The sequence below is a fragment of the Ovis canadensis genome, chromosome 8, assembly GCF_042477335.2.
Source record: "Ovis canadensis isolate MfBH-ARS-UI-01 breed Bighorn chromosome 8, ARS-UI_OviCan_v2, whole genome shotgun sequence".
Classification (NCBI taxonomy): Eukaryota; Metazoa; Chordata; class Mammalia; order Artiodactyla; family Bovidae; genus Ovis; species Ovis canadensis.
In genome coordinates, this window is record NC_091252.1 from 24,287,997 (window position 1) to 24,305,768 (window position 17,772).

The following is a 17,772-nucleotide window of genomic DNA, read 5'->3' on the forward strand; positions in this document are numbered from 1 at the left end:
TTTAAATATGGTGCTCTATAATCCAGCTATTAGCTGGATGCTAACTCTAAATTCCAAATAGAGGAGGGACAGAAAAAAAAAAAAAAGTTCTCCAGCAAGTCTATTCCAGAAGGTCTTGTAAAAGAACCCTTAGTGTCAGGAGATAATGAAAGTGCATGTTACCTGTGACTGAGCTGAAATGGTGCCAAGACCTGGCAATTCCTTTTTACTGCCGTACAGTGTAGAACATCAGCCCTGTCTCCATGTCACTGAAATAGGGTTTCCCTGTCAGTGACGTCACCAGGTACACTTTGAGAAGGAACACGGACTTTCAGGGATGGCTCAGAAACTTGGTTGTTTTTCCATTTATTTTTAAAATGCAAATTACACTAGTAAGTCAAAAAAATCACTCTGTTAAAAATACATTCATAATTAACAAATGCAAAAGAAAGAAAGACACATCAGGATTGTAACTCTTGCCTTCTGAATATTAGGTTTATAACAAAAGCTCAGCCTAGAAAAATAGCATTCTTCACCGGAGTTTGAGGAGGATACAGCTGTACAACTTAGATGTTTTTCCAGATAGAATCACACTACTGTGCTCCCTGTTTACTGATTCCTGTTTAGTAGTCAACAACTGGTTTTGAAAATTTTGGTGGTGATGATCGTAGTGATTAGATGGTAACTTGGCTGTAATGTAAAGCAGGAATATGAGGGTTTTGTTCTCTGTGCATTTGAATCTCTATCCATATACATGTCTTAGGGTGGAATCTCATCACAGCATGAATGTACCGTGAAACCTCATGTTAATAGTCACATTGATAGTCACATTAGAATAATTTCTGGCATGTGTAGTATTTCTGTTTTAAGAATCAAAGGATGATACATTGGTAAGTATTTTTCTCATATGTTAAACATGCATGTCACTATAAAATCATCATATGAGGTTTCACTGACATGTTTGTGACTGTATATTTTATGCATGTATATATGGACAAACATATACAAACCACTGAGGAAATTCAAGCGCAAGTGCTGGAACTTTTTTTTTTTTGTAGTTTATGTTCTACTAGTAACCTTTGTTCCTTGGTTATCTTCAAGTGCGTATGTGTGTAGATCACAGACATCCATGCAGGCACAGTAATGGGACTGGTTTATGTAGCTTTGGATGGGCTAACGTTCAAAGTAGGCTAACCCAATAACTGAAACTTCATAGAAACCAAGAGAAAAAGTTGCTCCATGCCAATTTATAACGTTTCAAGTCCAAATTTCACTGCATTTAAAGATGGTGTATTATTAATAGTCCTAAGAAATTGATTTTAGTGTCTCAGGTGGATCAAAAAGAAAATGACTCATCTGAGTTCCTGACAAGCCTGAGCTAATTATGTTTTTCACTAATGAAAATCAAATAATGCCTGAATATATAGAACAAAATTTCCTAGGAATTCAGAATATTCCATAAACACATTGACCTACTATTAAGTTTCCAAAGGCATCTTGTTGCCAACTACGTTAACAGCACAGTTTTTCTGCCACAATAATACAGGAGGGTTAAAATACACTCTAACACACAACAGATCCCCCAATTACCACAAAGAGATCTCAAATATTTTACCAAGGTAACTATTGTTCCCCCCCGCCCACCCAAAAAATAATCTCGTACGCTGAAGTTAGGAAAAGAAGTTCACCTACATAGGGGCTTCCATTTGAATTAGATATAAAAGAGTAAACATAGCTAATACATATTCAGTTGGCCTCTGTTGATAGAAATCCACAGCTGTTTCTGTGTTAGTAAAAGACATTTGTAGATACTTATAAAAGCACCTAGAGTGCAATAAATAAAATCAGTGAGTTAAGCCATTTCTGTTCTCTGCTTCCCCATAGATTGATGAGTTTAGTAGATTAATATGCTTTGTCCCACCCAACCCCCCTCAGAAGACCTTATTGAAGAATTATAAAGATGACGATTATTACTTTGTTACTATTACTTGTCTCTTTTTGGCCACCGTGGAGGCTCAATGGTAAAAGCACTTGGCTGACAGCTGGCAGTTTTCATACACAGACACACTGGAGCTGCAGAGCTATGCAGTCTTGTTTCTTGACATGACACACACACAGACTTGAACTCATTCGGAATTAACAGCAGTGTGTTAGCCTAAAGGAAGTGACTTGGGGATGTGTGCACTGAGGACTCTCAGGCGCACAACTTAGGTGGGTTAAGGCAAGTATGTACGGTACAGCCTTTAGGGCAAACAACCTGCCATTTCAGACTTCGGTTACAAGGTCATCATGGTATGTTTTGTGTGTTTGTTTTTGCAGTTACATTGCCTACATAGCCGTGGTGCTATCAAGACATATGGGGGGCAGAAGACAGGGCTCTCGAATTACTGTGCCCTGGATGACTTTGCAGCTGGCAGAGGCCGCCTGGCTGGGCTGTAGAGGAGTTAGTAATGGCCAGCAGAGGGCGCCAACACGTCTCCTCATGAACTTTGCAAAGACCTGGGAGAAAGCAGCCTGCATTCCGGAAATCCACGAGGGGCGTGTCCTGCATATTTCTCTGTTTCAGATAGAAAGAGGAGGCCAAGTAGAATTGGTGTGTGCCAGTGTGTGCGTGTGCGTGCGTGCATGTGTGTGTGTGTGTGTGTGAGTGTGCGTGTCTCTTCCAGTGCATGTGGAGGCTTTATGTTTTGTTAGTATGTATTAAACTTAGTTGCTTCTTTCTCTTCAAAAAATGCAGGAGGCCACCAGGAAACAAGTTCTTTGAAAGGTCCAGGAGCTGATGTACTGAAGCCATTTGTGTTATTTTGACCTGAGAGAGAGAAAGAAGATGTTTTTAATCAAGGGCGAGAGCTCAGTACCCTTTTCTCACCTCTCCAAGCACAAGAGTAAAAAAAAAAAAAAAAGTCCAAAGCCCAAATTGTGCTTTAAATAGACAGTTTTCCTCCTCTCAACTTTTTCCTCAGTGCAACCTTCTGGATAGAGAGGCCAACTATGGTAATTTAAAATTCATTTTCTGGGGGCAAATGTATATGTATTGCTGTACAGTTAGGCTGCCAAAAAGAATGCAGTGGTTTCAAATGGTGGCCTGTTACTGCGTGGGGTATTCCCACATTTATGCCGCAGGGAGCCCAATAGATGTGGACCTGCTTCGGCACATTAGGTCAGTGGTAGTCAAAGCAGCTGCTTTGTTAGAAAATTAACTTGCAAACATGGGAATGTTAAGTGGAGCAACTTCATAGCCATTGTTGGTTTCAAAGAGTCCTCCAAACTGTAAGAGAAAAATTAATGAAAACTTTTCCCTTTTAGATGGATTATAGATAATCCAAAGAATTATACATCAAGAATATTCACCCAACCTAACTTTTTAAAAAGAAGACTGTTTATTCATTGACTATAGAAACTAAAACACAGCTATGAATGGAGGCTGGTTAGGGGTAGTGTTTCCAAAGCCTTGTCCAGGCTCTGAGCCTTTGAAGATTTGCTGGGTATAGTGGAAACCCCACAGCTAAAATTGCGCATTGCTTTTAAGCATCTATTTTCCTCCTAAGGAACTGCTTTTATTTCCAGTTGCTATATAATATCGCGGGGGTGCTTGAACTGGCCCATGATGTTAAATTACTCTTACTTTATGAGACTTGTTTACGGCAGGTTGACAGGAGAAGTTCCACCGCACAGGACAAAGACATGGGAGGGGCTCAGGTCTCTGCCTCCCAGCAGGGAATGGAGTTTATGCGTGAATCAGCTTTAGTTTTTCATGGGATTCTAATAGGCAGCGACTCTCCAATGATTGTTTTTGAGGGCTACACAGTTGAAAAAGCTCTTCATCCAACACCACATAATGCGAAACCAAAATGGAATATAAGGGAATGCGCTAAAAGGGGAGGGTGCAGGCAGGTATGGAGCTACGGCAGCTGCGTTAGTGTGAGGACGTAAAGGTAAATGAATTTAAGATCAGGGAATGACATGTCAGGGCAAACTCACAGTCCACATGAGAATTTGGAAAGAACAAAACAAAACTAAGGGATCAGGAAAACTGCCCGATAATGGGCCGCATAACTAACAAGATGTGTGACCTGTGTTTTTCTTTCCTTTCATCCAGTTTCCTCATCTGTAGAATAAAAGCTCAGTGTTCTAGGACCTGAGGTCTGCTAGGGGATGCTTTGTAGAAGTGATGATAGCAGTATTTTGACTGGTGATTTGGTAAACATTTATTTCATGAGCAGTGGGACTTGAAGCCTCTGATATAATTTAACCATTTTCAGGCAGTAAGGAAAAAAATAATATTTTTATTACTTTTGGTTTGCTACTAAAAGTATTTAATAAAATCATGAGAAGTTTCTGTTTTCAAGGAATTTCATTCTGGACATTAAATTTGAAGAGTCCTCTCTTTAAAGAAAACAGAATTATAAATGCCTGATTTGAAAGTATATTCTTGATTACATATAATTAGCATTCTCATGTTATCATCAGAGCTTATCCTTAAATAATGATTATATCCAATTTATTATATTTTTATCATCTTTATTGATCATTCATACTGACCAGCACAGTGTAATGTTATGTGATAAAAATGTATGATATTGTTAGAAGCAAGAAATTGCAGGATTTACAGATATTCTGGTCTACTTTTGAGCACAAGCATATTGTTACATGTTACTTGGGCTGATAAGATGTGATACATTGTTTACAGAGGAAACCTTTTGGGAATGAAAATACAGTGTATGTTAATTTGAGTTCATGAAGTCTTTTCCTGAGTAATATTGGGTAACATAAGCATTGTTCCTACAACTAATAAATTGCTTATTAAGTGTCTTGTATGCGACATGTCCTCTGTTGTCACTCTCTATAAGCATTGTTTTATATAAATTCAGAGCAGCTGTATGAAGTACATGGGCTATTGTCTCTGTTTTACAGTTGAGGAAACTTAGGCCCTGATGGCTCAGATGGTAGAGAATCTGGCTGCAGTGCAGAGACCCAGGTTTGATCCCTGGGGAGGGAAGATCCCCCGGAGAAGGGAATGGCAACCCACTCCAGTATTCTTGTCTAGAGAATCCCATGGACAGAGGAGCCTGGCTGTCTACAGTCCATGGGGTCGCAAAGAGTTGGACATGACTGAGTGACTAACACTTTCATTTTCAGGCTTGGTGAGAATAAAGTTATTCAAATAAAGTTACAGGTCCAAGGTCATAAAGAATTGTATCGCATGCAGTCTACCTTCCATAGCTCACCTTAACCACTGCCTCTCGCTGCTTTGCTTTTAGTTTTTAATAGAACACTTTACACAAAGGCATATTATTGATATAATATCGAGGAGAATGGTAAAGAACATAAAGGGCTTATTTTTTGTTTAAGCTATCAAATCTTCTGGGAGGCTGGGAACCTTATGGTATAAATAGAAATACAACTATGTTGTGGGGAAGAAGCAAAAAGAAATATCAAAGGAAAAAGATTTAGAGACGTTTCATAAAGGAAGTATATTTTAAGATACAATTTGAAGGAGAGTGGGACTTGAAAAGTAGAATTTGGGAAAAGACATTTGGTGTCGAGAGAATAGCATCGACAGCTGAAAAAAATCCACATCGTGTTTGTGGATGGCGAGAGTTTTAGTTGGGCTGTTAGAAGCAGAGAAGGGGAAACATCAGAGTATGTGTGAGACATCAGAGAAGGTAAGGTCAGGAAGCAGTTCTTAACCATCGTAAAATGTGAAATCGTTGCGTTTTCCTGGTGTCTCTCAGCATTATCTGCATCCAGTTGAGACTCAGAGGTTTTTAAGTTGAAGAGCAGAGATAATATTTCCATAAAATTTTGGGGCTGGGCCATAGTAGAGCGGCAAGTTCTGATATGGATTTTGGACTTTTTGTTTAGTAGGCAATACGGAGTGTTTTGATAGTTTCTGGGCAAAGGTCTGACAATTGGAGTGATACTTTCAGAAGATTAAATTGATAGTTACATAGAAGAATGGGAGTAGGGGTTATAAAATAAAGAGACTGTAGAACTTCAGTTAATGAATAGCTGAATTGGGGCAGTGGTTTTGGGGATGTAAAAGAGGGGTTGTGTGAGATCCTGTTTACAGAAGGGATGACATATAGTATTGACTGCCTTCTGAACTTGATAGAGTCTGTTTTATGAGTGGTGTTCTGAATGCTTTTGGGGAACTACAAGAGACACACACAAAATGCAGCATGGTGCACAGATCATTCCCTTTGTGAAAAGAAGCTGGAAAGGGGATGTATAAGGATTACCTTAATCTCTCCGGAGGAGAAATACTCCCCCAAATGTGTTATCATCCTACACACTAACAGTATTAAAAGGCAAATGACTGAATGGTGGAGGACAAGGACAACAAACACGAATCTTCAAAGAGAGAAGCTCACATTTCGAAATGAATTGGAATCTTACTTTCTATTTTGATCTTCGCTTGCAATTCAGCATATCACCTGATGCTGATATATAGAATTTGTTATCAGTTGTTATCCAAGGGAATTTGCCTAAACACAGATATAAAAATCAGGCTCCGATTGTATGTCTGCTCTCTTGAGTGCTAGAGTAAAGGGTCTGATAAGTTTAAGTCTTAATAATGTGGTTTCATTTTCACTTTTCACACCAGAAAAAATGTTAAAGAGCATTATTACTTCATTTATCATCCAAAAGAGAACACTTATAAGTCTCATAGGGAGTACTGGTAATAAGTATACCAGGACAATGCATGTAAACTGTGACTGTACTGGGAAAATCAGGACATACAGCTTATATATAGTTACGTACAACTACCTACAATGTTATATCATCGTCAAAATATACAACTTTTGGGCAATTCAAAGAAATTATATATTGAATTTTTAGCTATGTAGTTGATACACATGTAAGAATACTTTTAAAAGTAACTTTAGAGATGGCTTTCCTGATAAATTTTGTAAAAATTATGAACAAAATGTTATTAGAGTTATCTCAGTCAAAACAACGTTAATAGAGGAGAAAGTATTGGAGGTAAGTCATGACTGAAGGAAAGCCATATGCCATCTCTTGTGTGTGACAATAACATTTGCTTAATCACCTTTTAGTATCCCAGAAGAATACTGCAAAGTAAAGCACTCACATGTACATGGGCTGCAGCTGTAAATGAGACGTCTTCTGAGGCCCCTGATAGCCGTAAGAATCAAAGCCACCTATGAAATCAACTAGAAAGGGACAATTGCTATAATTAGTCAACTTTTCAGAAGAGATGCATACTCATGTTCAAGGTCTTATACAGATTACTAATATAAACCTTTTTAATAATCTATTAGACCAGAAGTAGCTAATTGTGGAGATAAAAAGATAGTTCCTTCAAGGCAGTGATTCCCCCACCCCCAACTGTGAGATTCAATTATTGCTTTACACGAATCTATTAACTTGGGAGAAGAAATTATATACTCCTTTGAAGCAACCAAGACTTAATTGGAGCAATAAAATTCACTTGCACAATTAAGATGCCATATGTCTTTGTGGTTAGTGTGGAGATTTTCTGTAACACCTTGCAAATGTAAAAAAATCGACGATAGCTCAAGTGCATGTATCTATCAGCAATTATTATTAGTAATAATGTTATATCCTCATTGTCAGGTTCAAGGTACTGTGATGAAGGTGATGTAAATTAGCTCAGCACGGGTGTCCCTGCCATTATGTGGTTCGTAATCTCAAATAGAAGGCGATGGCACCCCACTCCAGTGCTCTTGCCTAGAAAACCGTATGGACAGAGGAGCCTGGTGGGCTGCGGTCCATGGGGTCGCTGAGGGTCAGACAGACACGACTGAGCGACTTCACTTTCACTTTTCACTTTCATGCATTGGAGAAGGAAATGGCAACCCACTCTAGTGTTCTTGCCTGGAGAATCCCACGAACGGGGGAGCCTGGTGGGTTGCTGTCTATGGCGTCGCAGAGAGTCGGACACAACTGACGCGACTTAGCAGCAATCTCAAATAGACAGTCAGAAATAAAGATATGGAAGGAATTCTAACCAAGGATTCAGATGCATCCGATATACGTTTGGTGCAGACATATTATACAAGAGCATTATAAAATATGTATAGTATTATACATATTATATTATACCCAGAACAGTCAAGTTCAGAGAGTCAGAAAGTACATTGATAGATGCCAGGGATGGCGGGGTGGGGTGGGGTGGGGCGGGGGATGGATGGGGAGTCCGTGCTTAATGGCGACAGAGGTTCATTTTAGAAAGGTAAAAAAGTCGGGAGATGGATGACCACGAGGCTTGCACAGCATTGTTCATGCACTTAGTTCCACTGAACTGTAGAGTTAAATATGGTGACAATAGTATGTTTTATATTACGTGAATTTTGCTGCATTATAAAAGCATTAAACATTTATAAGCAAAAAAAAAAAAAAAGCCACATTCAAATGCCATACACACCTAGATGTTTGAGGTACAGTGAGATACAACAAGAGTTACTACGGTAGATTATATTATCCAGAATGGCTGCAGCAAGATCTCCTGAATCCCGTGTCTGCTTACAGTGTGATCTTGACACTCCACCTGTCCTGTGGTTTTGGTCTTTATCCTTTCCTGTTGAACCTGGGAGGAACTTTGTGGCCACTTGGACCCACGGAGTGTGGTAAAGGTGACACTCTGTGACTTCTAAGGCTAGATCAAAAAAATGTCATGCACTTCCTTCCCTTTGCTCTTCAGGGATTCTCTTCAGGAACACAGCCGTCATGCCCAAACTGGGAAGGGCAACACATGGAGAGATCAACAAAGGACCCTTGGATATGATTTTGGCTAACAGGGTGGCTGAGGTCCCAGCTGACAGTCAGCGTCAACACCCAGACACGTGCCTCCAAATGATTCCAGCCGCAAGCTGCCTAGTCAGCCCAGCGCTGGAGTGTCCCCAGCTGAGGCCTCTGACGCTGGGGGTTGCAGACCAGCTGTCCTCGCAGTGCCTTGTCTGGATTCTTAGCCCGCAGCCCACAAGTGTAATCGCGGCTGTTTTATACCACTGCATTTTGCAAGCAGCGGTAGCTGTGACGCAAACATTCGTGCTAAGAGTGCTGTGAGAAACTTTTCCTTTGTTTTTTCTTTTTCATTCCTGGTCGTGGAGGTCCTGTGGTGGGGCCCAAAGAGGCAAGACGACAAAAAAAGCTGACAAGATAGATGACAGGAAGGGGAAAGAGAGGAACCTAGAGACTGAATTAAAATGTGTGAGGATATCTTTACTTTTTTCTAATGTCTTATTCTGGTGGTTGAAGTTTGGCTAGTTTTTATTCTCTTTTTAATATCTCAAAGTGTTACAGGTAGAAATTGGAACAAAGGACAGTGGGGAAATCTTTTTATTTTTAAAAAGCATTTTATTTTTTTAGAGCAGTTTTAGGTCCACAGCAAAATTGAGAAGTACTGAGGGTTGTGCCCTATCCCACCCCCAGTATGTGCACGACCTCCCCTCCTGTCAGCATCCCACACCAGCGTGGTGCACTTGTTACAACTGAAGAACCTACCTTGACACATCCTTAGCACTCAAAGTCCAGAGTTTGCATTGGGGTTCACTTTGCTTTTAAATTCTGTAGGTTTCGACAGACTTGTAATGACATGTATCCACAATTTTGGTATCATACAGAATGGTTTCACTGCCCTAAAAATCTGTGTTCTGCCTTTTTAGGGTTTTTTTTTGTTTGTTTGTTTTTGGCCATGCTGCCTGTAGGATCTTAGTTCCTTGACCAGGGATTGAACCAGGAAGGCCCTTGACAGTGATAGCACAGAGTCCCAACCACTGGACCACCAGGGAATTCCCTTGTTCTACCTTTTTAATCCCTGCATTGCACGCCTGCTGCGTCGCTTCAGTCGTGTCTGGCTTGGCAATCCTGTGGACCATAGCCGGTCAGACTTTTCTGTCCATGGGATTCTCCAGGCAAGAATACTGGAATGGGTTGCCATTTCCTTCTCCAGGGGATCTTCCCAACTCAGGGGTCAAACCCAGGTCTCCCACACTGCAGGGACCTGCAGATTCTTTACCCTCTGAGCCACCAGGGAAGCCCTTTAATCCCACCCTCTCCCTTAAACTCTAGCAACCATTGATCTTTTTACTGTCTCCAGTTAATGTCACACACTTCCCTTTGCTCTTCAGGAATACAACCGTCCTGCCCAAACTGGGAAGGCCAAACTAGCCCACGTGAAGAGATCAACAGAGGACCCTTGGATATGATTTTGGCCAACAGGGTGGCTGAGGTCCCAGCTGACAATCAGCATCAACACCCAGACAAGTACCTTCAAATGATCCCAGCTCCAAGCTGTTGAGTCAGCCCGCCTTTTCTAGAATGTCACATACCTGGACTCCTATGGTTTCTAGCCTTTTCTGATTGGTTTCTTTCAGTTAGTCATATGCTTTGAAGGTGCCTCTATATCCTCTTATGATTTAATCTCTCTCTCTCTCTTTTTTATCACTAAAACCCTTTTACTGAGGCAGAATTTCTCTTCTGGTCAGAAGTGGAGTAGTACAACAGTCCTTCCATATCCACAGAATACAGTTCAAGGTCCTTAATGGATTCCTGAACCGTGCTGAACCCTGTATCTACACAATACTTTGCTTCCCCCCCACCCCCCCGTACTAATGGATGCTACTAATGGATAGGTAGCATGCACAGCATGAATATGCTGGACAAAGTGATGATTTATGTTACTGGAGGGACCGAGCAGGATGGTGTGAAATTTCATCACAGTACTCAGAATGGCTCAGAATTTAAAACTTAGGAATGGTTTATTCTCTTCAGACTGCAGTTGACGGCAGGTAGCTGAAACCATGATACGAGGATCTAGAGTGTAATGAAAAGAACGAAGGTCTGATGTTAGAAGGATCAGGATTCAAATACTGTTTTGACCAGTTTCTGGCTGTGTGACCTTAGACAAATCACTGAACTTCTCTTACATAAGAATTATAACACTTATTTTATTAGTGGGAGGATAAAATGAGGGGTGTAGAGCCCTGGGGGAGACATGTGTGGAAGAAGAAAACTAAAAACCCTTAAGAATTCAGGATTTTCTTTATAATTTTTCTAAACTGTGCAGTGTGGGAGAAAGGAAGTGTTTAATTTGGAACAACTATAGGAATACAGGGCTTCCCCGGTAGCTCAGATGATAAAGAATCTGCCTGTGATGCAGGAGACCTGGGTTGGGAAGATCCCCTGGAGAAGAGAAAGGCTACCCACTCCAGTATTCTGGCCTGGAGAATTTCATGGTCAGAAGAGCCTGCTGGGCTACAGTCCATGGGGTTGCAAACGAGTCAGACATGACTTAGTGAGCAAATAATGGCAACTAGCTGTTTGGCTTAGAGCTCAAAATTTGTTGTCTAGGAGGTGTTGCTGTCTTTAACAGAACAAAAAGAATTGAGAGAAGGGAGCTTGTGTTTGGCCTCATTAGAAAATGTAGTATGTACATGGCATATATGAGCAGCAAGGACCAGAAAACATTTGGGAAACAGGAACTATAATTGTAATTGGTGGGAGACAAATTGGAGACTTGCTGGGACTGGAGAGGTGAATTTTCTTTTTCTTCGTTCAGCTTTATTGTGTTTCATTGAAACCTATCTCCACCTGACATATTATGAATCTACTTTATTTGTTGTTGATCTCAGCACGGTAACGTAAGCTGCATAAGATTTACTGTTCACTACGGTGGCCCCAGAACCCAGAACAATGTCTGGCTCATGGAAGCCATATTTACTGAATAAACTCTTGAGGCTGTTTTGAAAAAAGGCAGGTGATTTAAGTATGGAAGATGCTAGGAAAATTTCTAAGTGAAATTTAAGTGCATTTACCCTTTCTTCAGAAAGCCTTGAATGATAATTAAGAGAAGACCTTTTATGGAAGATCTAGAGTGTCAGTACTTGCTTGGATCCTGTGAGACAAAATAAGTCTTTTGGATATCAATGGAAAGAAGGCACCATTCTAGTTTCTTTGGTCGATATGAATGGAAGGGAGAAAGCTAGGACTTGCTTTAGCATCAACATAACTAGGGTGAGAGGGATCATCCATTGATGATTGCTATCACATGTTGCAAAAATGTTGATAACTGGTAGAGAAAATATTGGTTTCTTTCTGGCAAGTTCATAGCATTCTAAATAGAGGTACATGACTAGGTAGAAGGTGACAAAATAAAAGAAAATTTGTACTTGTTTGATCTTTGCCTCTTTGGAGCAGTTTGGTTTTGGTTCTCTTGAAACAACTCATGAATGTTATTTTCTTTGCAGTTGGTTTTTTCTTTGCCTTAGTTTTCCTATCTGCAGTATGGGTATGCTTTTAATCTACTGACCCATGGAGGCACAGGGATGCCCAGTTATTTTAAATTAGTAAAGTGCCATATCGGTTTAATAACTATGATTTGATAACATTAATAATAGTGGAATTAAGAAATTACCAAGTAAGAGAAAAATGCTTTTTGAAGGAATATTCTTCAATCAAATATGTCCCCTGTTGTGAGCTTCCCTTTTATTTAAACCTTTTAATCATGAACAGTGAGTTCAGCAAACTTAAAGGTGCTTTTAAAAAATACATGTTGGCAGGGAGGTATTGTAATATAAAATTGTACCTTGGTTATTAATGACAAAAGCTACTAGTCAACACACTCTTTTGGAGATAGAGCTGGGAAATATCATGGGGAGAAATTTTAAAAGGCAGCTTACAGAAAGCTAAGCCCAAATATTTGGAAGCACTCACTGAAAGATGTTAAAGAATTTCCGTGGGCCTATGAAAATAGAGTGTAAATCCATTATCTCTGCAGGTAAGGATTCCAAGGGTACTTATCTCCAGTGGCACAAAAGGAATTTCAGAGCATAAAAGTCAAAGTCCAAAAAACCCCTTGTTCCTCCCACGAAGACTTACTTGGAGGCAGCAATTCAGCTTCTTCTGTGAGCTTGATGTACTCAGTCTGGACTTACATCTCTGAGTGGATGGTTTATTTTTTCTGATTAGAAAAACACATTCTTTGTAGGTATGGGTGTTTTACTCCACCATTGCCCGAAAAGTCACTAAAGTGTGATACTACAGAGAGCTTCCAGCAGGCGAAACATGCATTGAATGAAATGAGACTTATTAGTTAAATCACAGCAGATGCTTCACTCCTAACCTTGTTCAGAAAGTAACCTTTTCTCAGGATCTTAGGGTTGTGTTTTCCATGTTTCTCTCTTAGTTGTGTCAGTCAGATCTTCAGGGTTTTAACTTGGTAGACACATTTAAGTATTCTAAAAACTGCAAAGGAAATATTTCTTTAGAGATCATTTGAGTAACTACTTTAAGCTGTTGGTTTTAAAAATGTAATGAAAATGCTATACACATTTCCACTTGATAAACTATTTCGTCTTTTTACTGTTGCCTATTTTGGCTGATTCTCAGTGTGGCCAGTACCTTAGGTGAGATTTGAAGAAACACATGTTGGTTTTTTGCTGAGACAAGGGTCTTGCTGTCGAATCGTCTTCTGATAGTGTAATGCCACCACTGGCTGCGTTGCAGGGAGAGTGTGAAGTAGTGGGAAGACTGAGGGCTTGGGAGTCAGAAGACCGGGGCTCAGCCGTGCCTTCCCTTCTTACTAGCATTGTACCCACAAGCAGGTCACAACTGCTCTGAGCCTGACTTTCTTCCTCTGTGAAGTGGAGATAAAACAATCCCAACTGCACAGGGTTATGTACGTGTGTGACTAGATGCACGTGTTTAATGGATACACTGCAGGTGAATGTGGGATTTCATCTCTCTTAGCAAGGGATTTGTCCAAAAAGAATGATTTGAAGTATGCTTTACATGTTTAGTTTCTTTACTGAGAGGATGAGAATTTTTCAGGCCAGGAAAGTAGATGGAGATAAGTAAGGGTCAGAAAAGAGAACTTTGTGTTAGAATTTACTTGAAATTAGTGTGGAATAATGAAAGTGTGGAAGTCATCAGCAGAAGCTGAGTTAGGTTTATGGAAACTCTTCTCATGCCCACTTGGTTGGTTAACTATAGTCTGGCAAGTGCCCACTTGGTTGGTTAACTATAGTCTAGCAAGTGATAGGAGTAAGCCATGTGACATATTGTAGATAAAAAGGAAAGATATTGTATATATTAAAAAAAAACTACCTAGAACTGAGTTTCCACTTTTCAAATATTTTGGGAAATCACCTCGTATCTTATCCTAAAGGATGGAGAGAGGCTGGACCTGATTTGGTTTGTGGTCTGTGAGGCTTTGACCCATGAGTGTCAAAAAGGAAATTTCGAGTGGAGTGAGTGAAGGTGAAGACACCAAGAACTTGTCTCCTGGGTTGGGCTGAGGGAATGAGGCCAAGGCTAGGTGGAAGAAGAAAAGCTTAACCATTCCTCTCAGATTTAGGCAGGGTTTCAAGACTTTGTGGCTCAGATGGTAAAGAATCTCCCTGCAATGCAGGAGACCTGGGTTTGATCCATGGGTCGGGAAGATGCCCTGGAGAAGTAAATGGCAACCCACTCCAGCATTCTTGCCTGGAAAATCCCACGGACAGAGGAGCCTGGCGGGCCAGAGTCTGTAGGACCACAAAGAGTCGGACACAACTGAGTGACTAACGCTTTCACTTTTCTAGAAGACAGAAGGATGATTGCTGGTATGGAGAACCCTCGAGGTTCTGGGGGGAAAATGGGACGCGTTATGTCTGGTAGCTTTGGTTTTTCTCAGGTTTGGGTACTAGGCATAAGGTGCTTGGAAGGCTTTGCAGCAGGTCCCATGGCTACTGTGTCACACCGTCAGTGGGAGAGGAGGGAAAGCTGTGTTGGGAAGAGGGAGCACCCAGGTGGGCTTCGGGGCTCTCTCCGGCTGTTGTGCAGCAGCCCTGGATTAGAAGTAGAGACGCTGCATCTGAGCTGCGTCAGGCAGGGATATTGGAAATCCAAGCCTGATGGAGGAGAATGCAGGGAACGAAGACCAAGGGCGCCTGTAAGAGCATCACTGTTCTTATGCATCCGGGAGAGAGATGCTGAGTAGACAGATGAACAAAACTTCCAGTGGAGGGGAGCTCCTGAGCAAAGATGAAGACACAGTCCTCCAGGAGGGAGGCAGGAGAACAAAAGGAGGAGGAATAGGAGTTTACAGTCAGGCAGAGAGTGTTGGAACTGGTGGTTTTTAGAGATGCCTTTTTCCTCCATAGTGAAAGTGGTCCACATCTCTCCTTGGTGAAGGGAACTACGGGGGGTGGCAAAGTGCGTGGTGACAGATGTGGTTAAGAAGTGAGATGGTCAAGAAATTGTACAGCTCGAGTCAGAAAACTCTGTATTCAGATAGTTTTAATACTTTGAATAGATGTGGAATCGCATGCAGAGTGTGAAAAAATGACCTTTATTTTCAAGCTTCCTGGCATCACTTTGTGCCATGACATTTGGGTGGATTAGATAACACCAGTCTCTGTTTTGTTCTTCCCCTAGAGAATGGCTTTCAATTATATGTGACGCGTCTCTCAGTCGAAATTGGAGAGAGCAGTTATTACAGGCTCTAGGCAGGCTAGTTAGACATGATTGGCTGTGTCTTCACAGCTGACATCTGGGATATATTTAGAAGGCACAGCCCACTTAAATGCAGGTTTTAATTAGGGTGTCGGACATCGATGTATCCATATTTAGGAAAATGAGAAATAAAGCATGGATGATAAAATCCCCAGGAGAGAACTGTTTCTCCCCTTGTACTTTTTGGTTGCACAATTTTTGCATTATTTTTCAGCCTCCAGAAAGGAGGACTAAACCTAAAGTGATCATCTTTATAGGACAATGAGAGCATTTCAGGCATGAGGATGCCCAGTGGTCACTAGTATTTTCTTAGCTATTTGGGATAGGTGAAACTAGGTTTTCCATGTGGGGTTCACTAAAAACACGTAAGATGATTCCTTTGTGAATTATGGGGTCCATTTGGTCAATATGGGTGAAAAAGTTATCCTTTTAAGAAAAGGCGCATCTGCTTTTGTTAAATTCTGCACATCCCTCTGATTTATCCTTTAGGTTTCAGTGGGGATGTCATTTCTTCAGGGAAGACTTTCCTAGTCCTCTTAACTGCATGAGGCACCACTGGGGGTAAGTCCTCCCATCCCCACTCTCCTTATCTGAACACTCATCACACTTTGGTCTATTTCCTTGTGTGAATTGTGTGCTGGGTTGTAGGCATCAGGGGGGCAAAGACAGTGTCTGCTTCATCCCTAGTGAGTAGCACACAGCCTTCCATGTGGAGTGGCTACTTGACAAAGGTGTCAGAAGAACCTGTGTCGAGTTTCACGGTGAAGTGATGTGTAAAGTATACCTTGACCTGGGAGGCAAGTTCGGCTCCCAGCACCGCCTCTAAATGATTAACTTGGAGCAAGTCGGTGTTCCTTTCCTCAGGTGTAAAATCAGGGGACTAAAGCAGGTGATTGCGAATAGCGTTCAGTGCTCTGTGCTCTGCACGATTCCATATTTGTGGGATTGTTTTACATACTGATAATAGCAGTGGAGCATTTAAAATGAACCAACCTGTGAAGACATAATGAGTCGGAAAAATTCGTGTGAAGGAGTTGTTCCCTCTCTGGCTGTTGCTGCTGTTATGCGTCAGTTTTACTGAGCACGTTTCTAGGGAGATGAACTGAAGAATAGGTCGGTTGGAACCTGAGACTCGAGACGTGACCGTTCCCAACTGGGGAACAGAGTGATGACAGAGAGTGGGAGCCGGGAGAGAAAAGTAGGGTGGACGGGCTTGGAGCCCACAGAAATGCTGCCGTCCCCATTCAGTTTATTTCCGTGATGAAGGTATGTGGATGCCTGGCGGTGAGCATCCCTTTGCCTCTGTGCTCTTGGGAATTCCTTCCACATCAACTCCATTAGTTACAAAGGCAGCAATCCATATCCAATTTTTTTTGTGTGTCAGGATTGTTCATGTATAAACCAGGATTCTTTGTGGGAAACACTTGCAATTAATCCCCTAAACAAACAAACAAACAAACAAAAAATGCAAATCTCACTCTGCCCTGAGGCAGCCCTGCTGACTCTGAGGCCAGACCGCCATCTATTATACACAGAAATGAATTGAAATTCCCACTTTGGGCCTAACCTAATTTTCCAGTGATAATAGGCATGGATTCCCAGAAGCACTCTACGCCTCTTGATAGTAACATCCTCATTTCCTTTCCTGGTAAATGTTTTAAATAAAGATTTTAGCGCCAAAGGAAATTAACCTTTAAATTAATTGTAATTATAAAATGCCATCACTGATTTTTGTCTTCAGCCTAATTACTTTCTATTATTTAAACAAACCTCACCTCCTATGAGTTTTAAGTTTGTTTCTCCTTCACTCCCTGCCACACAATGCCAACCCACCCCCGTGGAGGCCTGCCTGACTCTCTGCCGCTGGAGCAGCCTCGTTTAAATGTCACGCAGGATGGAGGGTTTGCCCTGTGCTGCTTCTTTACAATGCACTCTTTAACTGCTCTGTGTAAGGCAGCTCGGCTCAGATGTTTTCGTTCCGCATACCTGGTGGCCGTCCTGTCTTTAGAGAGGCAGTGCTTTCAGTCCCCCTGCTGTTAAGAAGGAGATAGCCATGCCTGGCCTTCTGTTCCTATTAGATGCCGTGGCTACCGCTAAAGCAAAACTGGTCGTAATGAATTTGGCAACTGCCAGCATCCTTTATCAAAAGCCCGACTTTGAGAGTACCGTCCTCTTTCTCAGCGCGTCTCAGCGTTGGAGGACTCTCAGACGTCTGTTTCCTGTGCCAGCTCTTTGTCTTGCTCTCATTTGTTCTTTCAAGACAGGACTAAAGGATCCCATCTACTCTATTTGTGAGTATGTATGTTGGTG

The 17,772-nt window shown here is 41.4% G+C and overlaps 1 protein-coding gene across 1 annotated transcript in view; it reads right to left on the reverse strand.

The window, feature by feature from the left end:
- Positions 1-329: 329 nt before the first annotated feature.
- The window catches only part of NKAIN2 (sodium/potassium transporting ATPase interacting 2), a 1,202,246-nt gene continuing 1,184,803 nt past the window's right edge, over positions 330-17,772 (reverse strand). The window contains exons 6-7 of the mRNA XM_069599113.1: positions 7,076-7,157; positions 330-2,788 (exon numbers count right to left, since the gene is read on the reverse strand). Of these exons, the coding sequence (XP_069455214.1) occupies positions 2,779-2,788; positions 7,076-7,157 (92 nt within the window). The 3' untranslated portion in view covers positions 330-2,778. The remainder of the gene's footprint in view (positions 2,789-7,075; positions 7,158-17,772) is intronic.